The following is a 15869-nucleotide window of genomic DNA, read 5'->3' on the forward strand; positions in this document are numbered from 1 at the left end:
GGGGATGCGGAGTTTAATTTCAAAGTCTCATCTGAAGGATGGCACCACCGCCAATACAGCAACCCCCAGCACTGCGCTGGAGTGTCAAAGTCCTGATTTCTGGCTTGAACCCACAACTTTCCGAACTCAGGGGCAAGAATGAGACCAACTGAGCCAGACTGACACACAAAACAATTCTGGTGCAGCGATTGTCACTGAGATTGCCGTGGTACCAAATTATCAGTCCACGTGTACTTTCTGTGTTCAGAGCAGAGCTAGTTGTGTCTGGCAAGGTGAGGAAGAGTTAGTTCCATTTGTGTGTTCCTCACAGCAGGCCTCGTGTTAGTGCATGATGTTTCCAGAACTTTTACTGTCTCTTCGAATCAAATTCAGGTTTATGAAGAAAGCAAAAAGCTCAACATCAACAAAGATGCAGCTTTGCTGCAAATCTAGTGCCCTTTCTTGCTTCTGGTAAAAAACTAGATTGGTTAACGTACATCGGTTGCCTTAGAAGTGTTGAGAGAAGTCCAGTGTGCTACTGATGGGATAGCATCGATTTTCTATTGCTTAGTGTAGGTTTCAGCAACTCTGGTTCAGCGTGTAATAAGTGGGTAACTCTTCATTCAGACGTGTCTTTGTTGTTGGCACACAGCACATATCCCACAAACAGCGATGAAGTGAATAACCAATTTTATCGTGGAGGATTGTTATCCAGCAAAGCAGAACAAAATTTGCTTCTCCTTTTGCATGGACCGTAGGCATTGTGGCAAAGCAATACTACAATAACTTGCATTTATTTAGCAACCCATAGCGCTTGACAGTGGTGGAGCACAACGCCAAGATGAGAGGGGAGGTGACCGTAGGCACGGTCGAAGAGGAAGGTCTTCAGGCGCAGCCAGAAGATGGGGAAGGAGGAGGCAAGACGGAGGGATAAAGGAAGAGTGTTCTAGAGTTTCTGGGCATAGTGGAACAGAGGACACGAGGGATAAGCAGGAGGCTGGAGACAGTCGAGCGGAGGCAGCAGGTAGTGGGTTAGGGAGTAAGCAGATCGGAGAGGTAGGGAGGTGTCAGGGCCTGAAGGGATTTGAAGATGAGTGTGAGGATCTTCAAAGCATTGCGTGAAGTAACAAACCACTGCATGAACAAGACTCTGGTAGCCTCCGAGTGGGAAACTTGAGCTCATTTCCCCTTGTGACTGACCTACTCTGGACATGTGTTTGAGTGACAATCATTCCCAGGCACAGAATCAAATGTGACTCAGTGAAAGCTATCTCTGACTGAAGAGTAAAGACAGCCCAGCTCAGAGCAGGTCACCTCAATGACCCTGCAGAAATGAGGTGTCGTCTCTGCTCACCAGTGTATATATATCTATCTCTCTCTCCTTATGGATCGCATACTCGGTGCAATGAGATTATTGTTAATCTCGGATGTGATTCACCATTTCCTATCACAGTAGGATGTAATTATCCAATGTTAATGTCTCAACACAAGGCACATTAAAAGAAAGGGCAACCTCTTTGCCAAGGGCAAGCTCTTCATTCCCTTGCTCCCTCCTTCTGCTCCTTCAGATCATGTCTTTGACCGTGTTTACACTCACCTCTTCCTTCCCCCTGACTCAGCGTCAAATTCTGCCACTGTTAAGCTCTCCGAGAAGCTGACCTGCGTGAAGGGCGCTATATAAGTTCAAGTTGTTGTTGTTTCAAAGTGCTTCACGGGATTTATTGTCAAGTGTAGTGACTGTATTTTGTAGACGAACGCCTTCCGTCAGCAGCTTCGCATCATCCAGTATCGTAAACATTCGTCGTCTTTTGAGCCTTGGGAATAAATGTCAATCAATTTGTGGCGTGTGCTCAGGATTGTTAACAGAAGAATTGAAAGGAGATGTTAGCAGCAATTGCTTTGCTTGGAAGGACTTTAACAGGTGAAATTCATTACCATAAGTGGCTGCGGATGATGATTCAATACAATCATGCAAAGGAGAACTGCATAGGCACACGGAAAGTAACAACAAAGTGTATTCATAGCTATGGGGAAAGAGCTGGAAGTAATAATAAAAACATTACAAGAACAGGTAACAGTGCCACACAAGCAATGGACTAAATGGTTTTCCTCGTGTGCCCCGATGTCTGTTTCTCTGTAAGCTGTTCACAGATCCACTTTAATTGAATATCAAAGTACATTTATCTTGTTAATTTGTCTGTGCGCTCTTACCCTGCAGCTTGGTGCACAGTCGGTTCAACTGGGACGGCCTTTTCCCATAAATAAATAAATAAATAAATAAATAAATACACAGTCACTACACTTGACAGCAATTCCCTGTCGCTTCCCATTTAGTCCCACTCCACCGATCTCCTTACTTTCTCACCAGTGCGTGAGCCAGGCCAGTGAGGTGGCAAAAATATCAAACAAAAAGCTCCCATCCCTGTGTATGGGTTGGGTGATTTTCATGCAGTAAGATAAACAACAAATCTGGACACCAGTTTCCATACTTCTCTGTATCAATTTCCTTTATTATTGGTTGAGCATTAATTATAATTATGTTCATCAAGAAAAAAGAGCCCTTGGCTGTGTGATTCTAATTTTCCTCGCTCGTGCGTATGTACGTGTATGTATTTGTGTCAACCAAATTGGTTCTGTGTTGAGCTTCAGGATAATTATCGTGAGCAGCATGTGCCCTTTCAGAAGCTGCTCTCCCAGATGCTATCTGGCGTGAAGTGCACTATATAAATGCAAGTTGTTGCATTTGATACAGCGCCTTATCTCGTCGTTGAGCCGTCTCAAAGCGCCTAACAGAATACACTGTAAAGTGAAGTTCACTGTGTATTTTGTGGCGAGACTAGCTAAGTTGATCATTTACTTCACAACTGTTTTTCCACGAAATACACACTTGACAGCAATTACCTGTGATATTGTGCTCTGGGATGTTTTGGTGTTATAGGCGGTATATCAAACGCAAGCATTATTATTTCTGCAGGTGTCAATCTGGACACTCATGCCTCTGAATCTATGGGTGATGGGTTCAAGCCCCACTTTGCATTCACAGTCCAGGCCGTCACTCCAATGCAGTGCTGAAAGACGGCTGCATTGTCAGAGATGCCGTCCTTGTGTGAGTCGTTAAAACAGGCTCCTGTCTGCCTGTTCAGGTAGTCGTTGAAGATCCTTTGAAAAGAGAAGGGAGTTTCTCCCTGCGTCCTGGTCAAGAATTTCCCCAGATGAAAAATGGTCATTCATTTTATTGGCAGTTTGTGGGACGTTGCTGTGCAAAAACTTGGCTGCCGTGTTTGCCTAAAAATACGGAGTTACAACACTTTACAGAAATCTTGTTGAGGGATTTTCCTATCCATATTAGATTTCAAGAGATATCTGAAAAGGAACACTTCACATGGAAAAGGTAGGTAAATGGGACTGAATGTTCCCCCCCCCCCCATCCCCGTCCCGTCCCCCCACAGCTCCAAATGCTCACTCGCTCCAACCGATGCTTCGAAGAACACAATCTAGAATTATTGGACCTGTTCAAGGTCTGGAATTACTGCAGTTATTTCAGAGTCGCATCTCAGAACATCCAGAATTTGACATATTGTTAAATTCAGTCTTAACTCTTAAAATTCTCGAGACCTTTGAGAGAAGCTTACAGAACACCTGCTTCAAAATTAACACTTGTTTTTAAGCAATTTTATTATCGTCTGTTTGTCTTATTTTAAGGAATTTACCAAATAAGGGGTGCTGTGAAATGCCACATCAACAGAGGAAATTCTGGACGCAGGTGGAATCCCCCCATTATATAATAGCTCGCATTTCTCACAGTACAAGTGATATTTTACTCGGACACCAGTAAGGCAGATGTGGGATGTGGGGAGGGCTTAAGGACAACTAATCTCCATGACATTATCCTCCAGCGACAACTGTAAGTCACGGTAGCAGCCTGTCTCCGGGGGCTGCTGAGCACTCGGAACGTCAGCACAACGGTTCCTATTGAACCCTCCCCCCCCCTCCCAGTTATCCCATTCCCACCCCACCCCCTCCGCTTCCTGATTCAGGGCAGGATTGCTAAAGCATCTACGACATTGTGGTAAGTTTCTGGCTCTTTTGCGCTGAGTGAGTTTTCCTGTTTACGGGGTTTACGGCCTTCAGACAGAAAGAGAGAGAGGGAGAGAAAGGCTGCTTATTCCCTCCACTCAGGCTGGTCGAGGAAACTCAAGTGGGAGAGGTAGCGGGACAAAGGCCTTATTTATTTACATGGTTGGTTGGTTAGATCTCTTCTTGACTAGTCTGCATTGAGCCTCACAAATATAATAAGAACAGCCATTATTATGGCTGATTTTATCCTCTTCCCTGCCACCAACCCCCCCACCCCCCCCCCCCCTTGGCAATAATGATCTAATGATCTTTCTCTTCCCTCCCGCTCAAAAAATCTTTTAATTAAAAACTAACTTTGAAACACTCAGTTGGTAGTCCTCTCGCGATTCAGAAGGTTGTAAATTGAGGTTCCAAGTGGGACATTGAACTCATATAATCCAGGTTGTCAAACCAGTGCTGTGCTTGGGGTGTACTGTGTTATTGGAGTTGCTGCCCTTCAGATGAGATGTTAAACAGAGGTCTCGTCTGCCTTTTTGAGTGGATATTAAAGATCCCATGGCATTACTTGAAAAGAGAAGGGAGTTTCTCCTGGTTTTCGACTTGCACCCAATACCTTTAGAATTAGGTAATCCGGGTGTGTTCCTGTACGGAGAGAGTGTGCATTCCATCCCAGACACAGGATATTTCCATATGTAGGTGGCAGACACGTATGGAACGTGCACTCTGCTTTGGATACTCTTAAGCATGGTGATGGGTTCCCACATGTGTCGGACAGCTGGCTGGTTGGCCAAAAAAAATGCAACTGGCAGGGGTGAGAGGGGAGATATTCCTACCCTCACACATCACTTTCCACTGAGAGTGGAGCCATACAATTAACTCAGCATAACGTGGGATTCGACCTTCAGTTCTGAAGCAGCTCAGTGCTGCACCTGAGCGGTGCCGTTATACACTAGGCCAATAGAGGGGCGCCTGCTACAATTGCTGAGAAGCAGTCTTCACTGAATATGCTGCATTGTCGTGCTCACAAGATCACACACAAGATTGGTTTGGATGAAGAGGCCCTTAGGACTATCTGATCTCATCCTTTCAGAACACCTACCTATCGCCCCCATCACTGAACCAAACCAAGCTGCTTTTTAAATGAGTCCAGTGTCCTGCCCTCTACCACCCTTTCCATTCCAGTCATTGATTACTCTCTTAGTTTAGCAAGTTATGGCCAAGTCAATCCACTTTACAATAAATCATGTAACGCTTTGAGGCATCTCAGCAACTTGTTTAGGCTAGTATTATTATTATTAGTAGTAGTTTTATTACTTTATGAGAAAGTTCAAGTTCAAAATGGAGTGAGCTTCTTGAATGTGCCCCAGAGAATATTAAAAGTAGAATTTAATGATATCCCATTATTAGTTGTGGGTAGTTAGTTTACTGATATTCCTCAAGAGAAAGTTTACAGCAAATAATTATTGTGAACAGGTTTTCAGGCAGCGAGTGAATGCGCTATATTGCAGACATCGTGTGTGTGCGTGTGTGACACTAAGTAGGACTGACCAAGTGTGGGTGTGAACATGTCTGCTATGAGCAACATGTTCTTCTGTGACTACATCAGATGTTTAGCCTGTAGCGATTCAGTGAGTGACAGTGAGCGACTGTTAGACTGCGGGGGGGCATCACAGCTGTGACCACCGCAAGAGGACAGACTGAATAATGAGCAGGAGAGTGTTGGTGGTGGGATACGGGTTGGACATTGACGGGTGGGGGGCTGAGGGTGTGGTGGGCCAATGACGATGATAACCAAGACGAGGCAGTTCTTTTAGCCTCCCTTAACCCGAGGCCAATTGGCACCTTCAACTACAGTACAGTAATTTGCCCGCCAATCCCCCGAGCGTTCATTCTGCCACCCGACCCTTGGCATTGCTCATTGGGGTCACAGGGAGTGCGTATGCACAACAACAATTACAATAATTACACCCTTCCTGATTTCTGTCAAGAATATAATGAATCGGGAACTGTTGCGTGGGCGAGGGCACTTTTTTTTTGAAGATTTTCACTTTATCTTGTTCTGCACCAGAAATAGGCACCAACTCATTTGGGGGGTATTATGCAGAGGGATGTTTTGCTGGAGGCCATTGCCTCTTGTGTATAGGCCATAAATGAGGGGAATACATAATTCGTGAGGATTGCGAGCGTTAGAGACTTTTGCAAGCCTTGCTCTCAAAGTGCCATTTAAATTCAAGTATTTTGTCATCTTCATCTTGCCCCTTCCTTCCCCACTTTCAGATCGCACCTGAAGACCTTCCTCTTTGACCGTGTCTACAATTACCTCCCCCCTTCTCCCCCACGCACCCCTGGCGCAGACGTCGTTCTCCGCCACTGTCAAGCGCTCTGGGAAGCTCCCCCCGCATAAGGGGTGCTATGTAAATACAAGTTGTTGTCACCTTATCAAAACAATCCTCGCATTTGCTGTAGCACCTGATCATGTCGTCAAAATGTCTCAAAGTGCTTCACAGGGTTTTATAGTAAAGTGCTGTGACCAAATTTTGCAGGCGAACATAACAGCTAATTTGTGCACAGCAATGTCCCACAAATAGCCATGAAGTGAATGATTGATTTTATCTGGAGGATTATTGGCCAAGACAACGGGTGAAATTCCCTTAAATTAAAATGTTCCACTAAATGTCAACTGAGCCATATGATCTTACAATGTAACGGTGAAATTAGCGAGGCTTGATGAGAGACTCAGTGTGGTATAGAGGCAATCTGTCATGAAATGTCTCAAATTTATCAGTTTTATTTGTACAAATTGAACCCGATTTGAATTTATTATTATTTTAATTGGGATTATATTCAAGACCCATGTCAGGGCTTTGAATTCACACAGTCTAGGCTGACTGTCCAGTGCAATGCCAAGAGAGCACTGCATTCTCAAAAGCGCTGTCCTTCGGATGAGTCAATAAACTGAACAGTCAGGGATTTAGACCCAAGGGGTTGGGATCAGGGGGGATGGAGGGCAGAGAGGGTGGAGGGCAGGATGCAGTTGAAGAGGAGGGTCTTGAGATGTGCCTTGAAGGAGTCAAGGGAGGGAGCGAGGTGAAGGGACTGCGGGATGGAGTTCCAAAGGGTGGGGGCAGAGAGGCTGAAGATCCAATCGCTGATGGTGGAGCAAATTTACATTGACACCCGAGCTTGGGGTAGAGGCTGAGTAGGCCAGAGAAGGGAAATGTGAAAGATGATGAAAGTTCAGCCCCAACTATATACTGGATAAGTTAAGCCTTTATTTGCCAGAGAAGAGACGTTTAAGAGAGAAAAAATGCTCTTTTCACAGGTTAGAGAGTCCATAACCACAAATATAATAACAACAACTTGCATTAATATAGCACCTTTCACAAGGGGTAGCATCGTGGAGCGCTTCAAATATAAGATAGCAACCGGGGTATCAAAAAGAGAATTTAGGAGGAACTACTTCAAGCAGAGGATAGTGAGTTGTGGAACTCGCTGCTTAAAGTGATGGTTGAATCAGACAATATAATAATAATCCTTGCATTTGATATAGCGCCTTATCACGTCTTCAGGACGTCTCAAAGCGCTTCACAGGATATACTGTATAGTTTGTGGACAAAACAAGGCAGCCAATTGTGCACAACAGTGTCTTACAAACGGTGGTGGATTGAATGACCAACGTATTATTATTTTTGGAAAGAATTATTATCACCGGAAAAGCGATCCACCAATCGACTAACAACCAGGTTTCTATTACTGCTAGGTAAACCGAGGCATGCGGAGTAAGGAAACTTGCCCAACGATTCACTCTGCCGGGAATCGAACCCAGGTAGCTCGCTTGCGAGGCGAGTGATCTAACCATTGAGCTGCAGTATAGATGAATTCAAGAAGAAGCGAGATCTTCACATGAGGGAGAGGGGCATAGAAGGGAGGGGGTAAAGGTATGGGTAAAGACTCATGTGGCGTATGAATCTGTCACAGACTGGTTGAGCCGAGTTGCCTGTTTCCATGCTGTACATTCTTTGTAAACAACCCTGTATTTTAATAGTCTTATGATGAAAGTAGTCTAAATTGCCCAGCTGTACGAGTTACTCACACTTGAAGTGTTACAACCCAAATTATGTGTGTGTTGAAATGAGAAGTTGGCAGGACTGAGTAACAGTGGGTGGGGGGGAGGGGGGAAGGGGGCTTATTCCGATCATTCCCCTCCCCCGAACTCGAGAATTTTAATTTGCTTTCACATCGTAATGTTTACAGTGCCTTCAGGTCGAGTTACTGAATGTTCAAGCTAGCTCCTGACGCACTGTTTAGAGTTCTAGGTGTGCGTAAAACCTGCGTTCACGTGGGCTCATAACGTCACTGTTAATTATCCATTGTCCTGAAGTGGAGGCTGTGATTTGCGACTTCACTACTTGTGAAATCCAGCGACTTTCTGACACAATTCCAACACCGGGACAAGGGGTGACAGAATGTGTGAGTGAGAGTTCACGGCATTACTTTAGCTGATGGATTATACGAGATATATAAAAATAAGCCCTTCAGGTACGCGGTGAGGGCGGAGGAGAGAGGAGAGCCAAGGAAAGTTGTAAGTGAATGACACAGCAAATGGCTGAGTGTTCAAACTAGTTCCCCTGAGGCACTGTGAGCCGTTGACAATTGCACATTCTCGATTTAATGGCATTTCGCCCACAAAATACTGTCAATCCAATTCGCATATATTCTGTGAAGCACTTTGTGACGTCTCAACGATGTGATAAGGCACTGTATCAAATGTAAGGATTATTATTAATGTCCCGCTTAAACTATTTGAGGCGGATTCCAAATTTAAAACTGGATTTGAGGATTTTCTAAAATTCTGACATACTGTTTTTTTTTGGTCAGCTGGGTGTCTGGGTGTCTGACACATGCGGAAACCCATCACCGTGCTTAATACATACGTGTGCCACCTGTGTTTGGATATTGCTGTGTGCATGGAAAGCAATGTGCGTTCTCTCTCCCTAGAGAATACACCCATTTTAGCTAATTATAGAGAGCATCAGGTGCAAGTTGGCAAGGCGAGAGCCAAGTCTTGGGTCTGAGAGGGTGCTGTTTAACAAGCTAAAACTGTATAGCTTGACATTGAGAGCACTGGTTGGCAAACCTCCTGTTGTCCAGCGCGGAATTGTGAAAGTTCTTCATTTGGAAGCAAAGTTCTTTCCAAAACCTGCAAAATATTTGGTTTTATAATAATAATAATAATAATAATCCTTGCATTTGATATAGAGGTTTTCACGTCTTCTAGACGTCTCAAAGACCTTGCTCAAGGTTTCACCCTGCTGGGAATCGAACCCAGGTCTCTCGCTTGCAAAGCGAATACTCTAACCACTGAGCTACAGGACTCTTCTGGACAAACAACAGGAGGTTTGCCAGCCACTGCTCTCAATGTCAACCTGTACAGTTTTAGCTTGTTAAACAGCACCCTTTCTGCACACTCTGAGGTCCCCAAGTCACAGGACTCCAGGTTTCCACATTAAAACGCTCCATAATTCTGCTCAGTTGTATACGTTAACACATATAGTAAGACTGGGTTGCATTTTGTGCCTTTGGTGCCATTGATGAGCATGGTGTTAAGTTTAGGTGTCTGCTGCTCTTACCTCTGGGAGAGAGTATTGTGGGTTCAAAGCACACATCAAGTCATTGAGCTCATAGTCTAGGTTGACACTCCAATGCAGTTCTAGGGAAAGGCTGCATAGTCGGTCCTTGGATGAAATGTTAAACCGAGACTGTTCTGCAGGTTCAGGTAAATGTTAAAGGATCCCATGAACAATCCGAAAAGAAGAGGGAGTTTCTCTTGGTGTCGTGGCCAAAAATCCCCCCTCAATAAAATTAGACGTTCACTTCATGGCAGGGTCTGCAACATTGCTGCACGTAAATTGGCCACCGCATGCACCTATAAATAAATAGAAACATTGTGAAGGCCTCTGAGATGTATTAACACTATATCAAATGCAAAGATTGTTATCAATCCTTTGAGCCCAGCAGTGGAAATCAGCCCCAGAATGAAATAAAACTACTTGCCCTGATTGATCTGAATGAACACTGTGGCAGACACCCTGACTGATATCTGCCCCTGGGTAATTTCTCGCTGTGTGCAGGTAATGTGGTGTACGTTTGACTTAAAGAAAAATAATGGTGCCTCTCCTGGCTCAGTTGCCAAACATAAAATGGAGGCTTACAGATCAGGAAGGTTCCAGGTTTGATCCCCAGTTTGAGCTGCGTTGACTGATAGCCAGTATGAGAACCTACAATTTTGCTCAGCTAACACAGCCTGCTATGTGTCTCCCAACTCCTACGCACCACCAACAGTGGCCGTATTTCAGCCATTAAACTTCTGCCTCAATTACCCCCAATGAGTGTTAACAAACTACTAAAACATTGAGCACTAAACATATCTTTGTTACTTCTCTTGAAAGGACGTTGCTAGCTTGGATCAGCTGTCATGAGTGCCTGAGTAGCAACATTCATTTTCATTTGTAAAGTGCATGGTATGTTTATTTAACAACAACAACTTGCACTTATATAATGTCCTTCGCACAGGATAGTGCCTCAGAGTGTTAGCTCTGCAGAACGCTGCTTTCAAAAGGCAATTGGATATATACTTGAAAAGGAAAAATTTGCAAGGCTGAAGGGTAAGAGCAGGGGAAGTGGGAATAATTGGATAATTTTTTCAAAGAGTCCACACAGGCATGATGGGCTGAATGGCCTTCTTCTGTGCTGTAAGATTCTATGATTGTATTACTATAATATAATAATAATCCTTGCATTTGATATAGTGCCTGATCACATCTTTGAGACGTCTCAAAGCGCTTCACATGATTCACTGTAAAGCAAATCAATTTTTGCTTTTATGTAGGCAAAACACAGCAGCCAATTGCGCACAGTGTCCCATAAACAGTCGTGGATTGAGCGACCAAATTATTATTATTTATTTTTTGAAGGGATTATTACACCCAGAAAAGTGATCTACCAATTGACTAACAACTGAAATGTAATTTAACATGAAACACACTGTATGAATGGAAGTTTGTGTTATTAGTTATCGATAAGAGGGGCAATTCCATTGCAGCAAACGTAAAGATTTGCACTAGTTTTAGCCATCGGCACAGGTTAGACCACGCATAGGTTGCAGAGCTCACTTAGACAAGGCAGCAGATAGCAGGCAGGTAGATGTAGATCTTCCCCTGCGCCCTCACCCACCTTTCCCCCTTCCCCCATCCTGAGTCACAGCCTCCAGGAGCAGAGGGAAGAGAAAAGCAATTCAAAGGGATTGCAAATAGGAAAACAAATCGGAGGAAAAAAACAAGTGCATCTTGAATCCTAGAATGCTGGAAGAACCCTCAGTACTTCAAGAGTTAACAGAGGAGCCTTCAAAACTCTTTATAGCCGAGAGTTTAATCCATCCAGGAAGGTTCTCGATGGTCAGGTAAACACTGATAAAACATGGATGTAGTTTGCCAAGAAACTGAAATCTCACAGCGGGATTCCCAGACGGTGCGCAATGAAGTACAGTCCTGGCCGATTTTGCCAGCTGATCATTTTCCATAACCGAATATTCTGTTAGTTATTAAAATCATTAATCAGGCACTCAGGCCTCCTTCGCTGCTTCATTATGAGTTCTGAGACATTGCTCTGGATGAAGGGCGCTATATAAATGCACGTTGTTATTGATGTTGTTGTTGTATCGTCGGGCAGGGGGTGGGGGGTCTTGAGTGAATGCATGGGTATACAGAAGTTGCTCAAAATAAACCACAATTTGGTCAGATTATTGTTATTTCTCTTAACGCAAACATTGCTCCCTCAAGCATCGTGAAATTGGAGGCTTTAAAACATTCCCGTTGCTGTGTTCTCAATTACGCCAGATTTGTCGAATGCTGTTGCCTTAAGAAATTATTTAGTAATTGTGCAATTGACAGCTACATGATTCCTGGTAGAAGGAGACTGTGGCCTATTGTTGGCACCGCCTTGTCATAAAATTTAATTTCAGATGGCGCTGTATTGTTAAGGGCTTTGAGATGGCGTCTAACGTGGCAGGGTGGTAGTTAAATGCAAGTTGTTGTGGTGGCGGTGGTGGTGGTGGTCGAAAAAGCTTATTGTCAGTCTAAAGTTGGAACCAAGCTTTTTCAAATTGAGACCAAACTTAAGATTTTTTCCATTATTCTGTGTAAAATGTACGATAGGACAACCCCTCACTTCCCTCCTATCCCACTCAGCTCAGGCTCCCATTCCTTCTCCAGAGGCGAACCGGTAATATGAAGGTGACTACAATGACTGTTTCTGGGTGACTGCTGTCTGCAATTGGCTGCCGAGTCAATATAGTCAATTAAGAACATAAGAACATAAGAATTAGGAGCAGGAGTAGGCCATTCGCCTCCTCGAGCCTGCCCCGCCATTCGATAAGATCATGGCTGATCAGTTATATAGTATAGTCTATATAGTATAGTCTATAAAGCTATAGTATAGTCTGTAAAGCGCTTTGAGAAGTATCAACGATGTGATAAGGAGCTATATAAAATGTACGTATTATTACAAACTGTGTAATAATCAGTGGCTGAGTATTTAATAATTTAATATTCACAGTACATAATCCAGAAGTACCTTAATGTTTACAACACTTATAGAGTACTAAATATTCATAGTACTTACCCATGCAGTGATGAATATTCATTATGCTCCTAATGTGTACCAGGGGATATTTGCTGCTCACGCCCTTTCATCAACAACAAGCTCAATATGCCATGTGTTTCTGACACTCCATTCCTAGCATGCTAGCCCACGGGAATTCACCAGAGTTAGAGATACAGTGGTCTGCCAAAGTAAAGGAATCTGTAGCTTAGAGCTGCAGTATTGCAGCTGTAGTTTTTCCTCTCAGGTGTCAGCCTGGCCCTGTTGGTAGCACTCTCGTCTCTGAATCAGAAACTTATGGGTTCAGGACTTTGAACTCACATTGTCTACAACAACAACAAAACAACTTGGATTTATAGAGCGCTCAGTGTCTAGGCTGACACTGCAGGGGTTGCTGCATTTTCTGAGGTGTCGTCCGTCGGATGAGATGTTAAACTGAGCACCAGGTAAACATTAAAGATCCCGTGGCATTATTTTTCAAATAGAATGTCATTTCTCCCATTGTCTTGGCCGACAATCCCCCAAATAAAATTAGCTGTTCACTCAATGGCTCTTTGTGGGAAAATGCTGTGGAAACCCTTAACATACACAGTCATAGTAAAATCCTGTGAAGCGATTTGAGACGTCTTCCCAATATGAGAAGTCCTGTACCAAATGTGAGAGGTCCTGTACCAAATAATATTATTAATAATATTCATAATAATAATGCCCACCTTGGCCTGATTGAAATCAGAAATTCACTGTGCAGGGAATTGCAGGAACGGGTCAATGAATATCTCCTCATTCTGCTGCTCAAGAACCTAAAAGAAAGGAACAAGAAAAGTCCAATTAAAATTTGTTTCCTCTACAGTTTGTTTGTGATCATCCCTTCCCTCTTCTCCCTCGCCTCCACCCCATCTGTCTGGTGTCATATTATCTCAGTTGGTGGCCTTTATGCTTCTGAATCAGATAGTTGTATTTTCAAACCCTTTGTTGGACTTGAGCTCACAGTCTCGGCTGACATTTCAGTGCAGTGCTGGGGAGCAATGCATTGTCAGAGATGCTCTCCTTTGGCTGAGACGTAAAAGTGGGTTTGTCAGGTGGACACTTTGGGACGTCTTTCCAATGTGAAAAGCGTTACATAAATGCAGGTTGTTGTTTGTTGTGAACGTCAAAGATCCCATGACTCTATACAACAAGGTTTTTCTCCTGGTGTCCTGGCCAAGAATACTTCAGATTTATTGATCATTCACATAGTATAGTTTATGAAATGTAATATGATTAATAAGGTCTAATACATTAATAGGATCTAAAACATGCTGATCTGCTGAGTGTTTCTACACTGGTTATCTTGGAAAGTGCCATTGTAAACACACAGAGAAATAATCACAAGGTTTAGAGTGGTATAACTCCAATATCTTGCCTATTTAGTGACACTGTTCCTCATTAGCTTTCCTTTCTGTCACACAGGATATGAGAAAACATGTGATGATGACACTGCTGGATGCAGAACAATCATACGTGGAGTCCCTCCGAACCCTCATACAGGTATGTGTGCACCCCTCCCCCCTAACCCAGCCTTGTATAACCTGGCTTGGGTATTGTGGAACTTCGTTATTTGCTCAAGATCAAGATCCTCGTTCTTACCTTTTAATCCTCCCATGGTCTTGCTCCACTGCACTTCAATCTCCTATAACCCTACTGACTCAGCTGATCCCTGCGCTCAGTAAGCACCTGCTTGGTTCAAATCCCTAATTGTCCAACGCTTTGAGACGTCCTCCCGATGTAAAAGTTGCTGTACAAATGTAATTTTGTATTGTATTAGAAAATCTTTTAAGAAATATCACAAAATTCCTCCGATAATGTGAATGCCTGAGGCTTTACTGGGCGAGGTTGTAATGCATTGATCTACAAATGAGCTGTCAAGAGAAAGCGTTTGCTAACTTTGCTTCGGAAAACTGACAAAAGGGCTTAATTCCCTCCTCCAGAAATGTTCTGACACAGTTGTCCGTAGCAACTGGCTCCATCTCACTCAGTGAGCTACTCTGCTTGTGCAAGTGCCTGTTCCATGGGAGAACAAGAGCTTTCTATGGTCACAGGTATCGGGCAAATTATCTCCTAATTAGAATTTCCTGTTTCACTTCTAATCGAGCGCATGCCATTCAAGGGAAGCATTAGCCTCTGATTATGAACCACTTATTCTCTTGTGCAGTTAAAAGAGCAATTCAGTTATCCAAATGCTTGTACATATTGAGCAGTGTGCAAACTCTACTGTGATTCAGAGTCAAAATTGTCTCTTGCATACAACAAGAACTTACATTTGTACAGCGCCTTTCACGTCGGGTAGACGTCCCAAGGCGCTGTTACCAGTACACTTTGGGTGTGTAGAAGGCTGTGCCCTAAGATCCTAAGCTCCAACCTCTGCAAATCCCTCCGTCAATCCCCCTTCTCCCCTCCCCCTATCTGTAAGGTTCTGCCTTAAAATTTACGTCTTTGATCGCAAATATGGTCATTTCCCCTTTCCCCCTTTCTCCTCTGCTCAAGGTCTGACACTGTGTTGGTAAAACTTTCCCAATGTGAGAGACAACAACAACTTGCACTTATACAGCACCCTCCGAGCAGGGCAGTGTCTCAGAGCGCATAAGAGGCACTATATCAAATGCAACATGCGAGGATTAATATTGCAATTGGTCTCAAGTGTTCAATGGGTTACAGAGGAGGAACGATCAGTCTATGCTCTGGGACGCTATCCTGTGTGAGGGCCCTATATAAATACAAGTTGTTGTTGTTATTGTTGCTCCTGCCCCATATCAGTATCTGCCGATCCCTGCTGGAAAGTGGACGTGAGGGGTCGTTTGTGCAGATAGAAGTGGGTGATGAACATTATATGGATCATGCTTTGTAATGTGTTTACAAACAACAACAACTTGCATTTATATAGCAACCTTCAGGTGGGGTAGCATCTCAGAGCATTTAACAGTGACGGAGCTTGAGGCTGAGCTGGGGAGAAAGGGGAGGTGACTGTAAGCACAATCCAAGAGGAAAATTTTCAGGTGCGATCTGAAGACATACAAATAGGAGTCGAGAGGGAGGGAGGGAGGGAGGGATTGAGACAGGGAGTTCCAGAGGTTTGTGGTGCAGTGGTTGATTGCCACCGATGGTGGTGATAATGGAGT

At 43.8% G+C, this 15869-nt stretch overlaps 1 protein-coding gene across 1 annotated transcript in view; it reads left to right on the plus strand.

Annotated features, from left to right (window-relative positions):
• LOC103177232 (rho guanine nucleotide exchange factor 17) overlaps window positions 1-15869 on the plus strand; it is a 207862-nt gene that overhangs the window by 128274 nt on the left and 63719 nt on the right. The window contains 1 exon segment of the mRNA XM_042334431.1: window positions 14164-14241. Within this exon segment, the coding sequence (XP_042190365.1) occupies window positions 14164-14241 (78 nt within the window).

This window comes from Callorhinchus milii, unplaced genomic scaffold (assembly GCF_018977255.1).
Source record: "Callorhinchus milii isolate IMCB2004 unplaced genomic scaffold, IMCB_Cmil_1.0 Scaffold4, whole genome shotgun sequence".
NCBI classification, from domain to species: Eukaryota; Metazoa; Chordata; class Chondrichthyes; order Chimaeriformes; family Callorhinchidae; genus Callorhinchus; species Callorhinchus milii.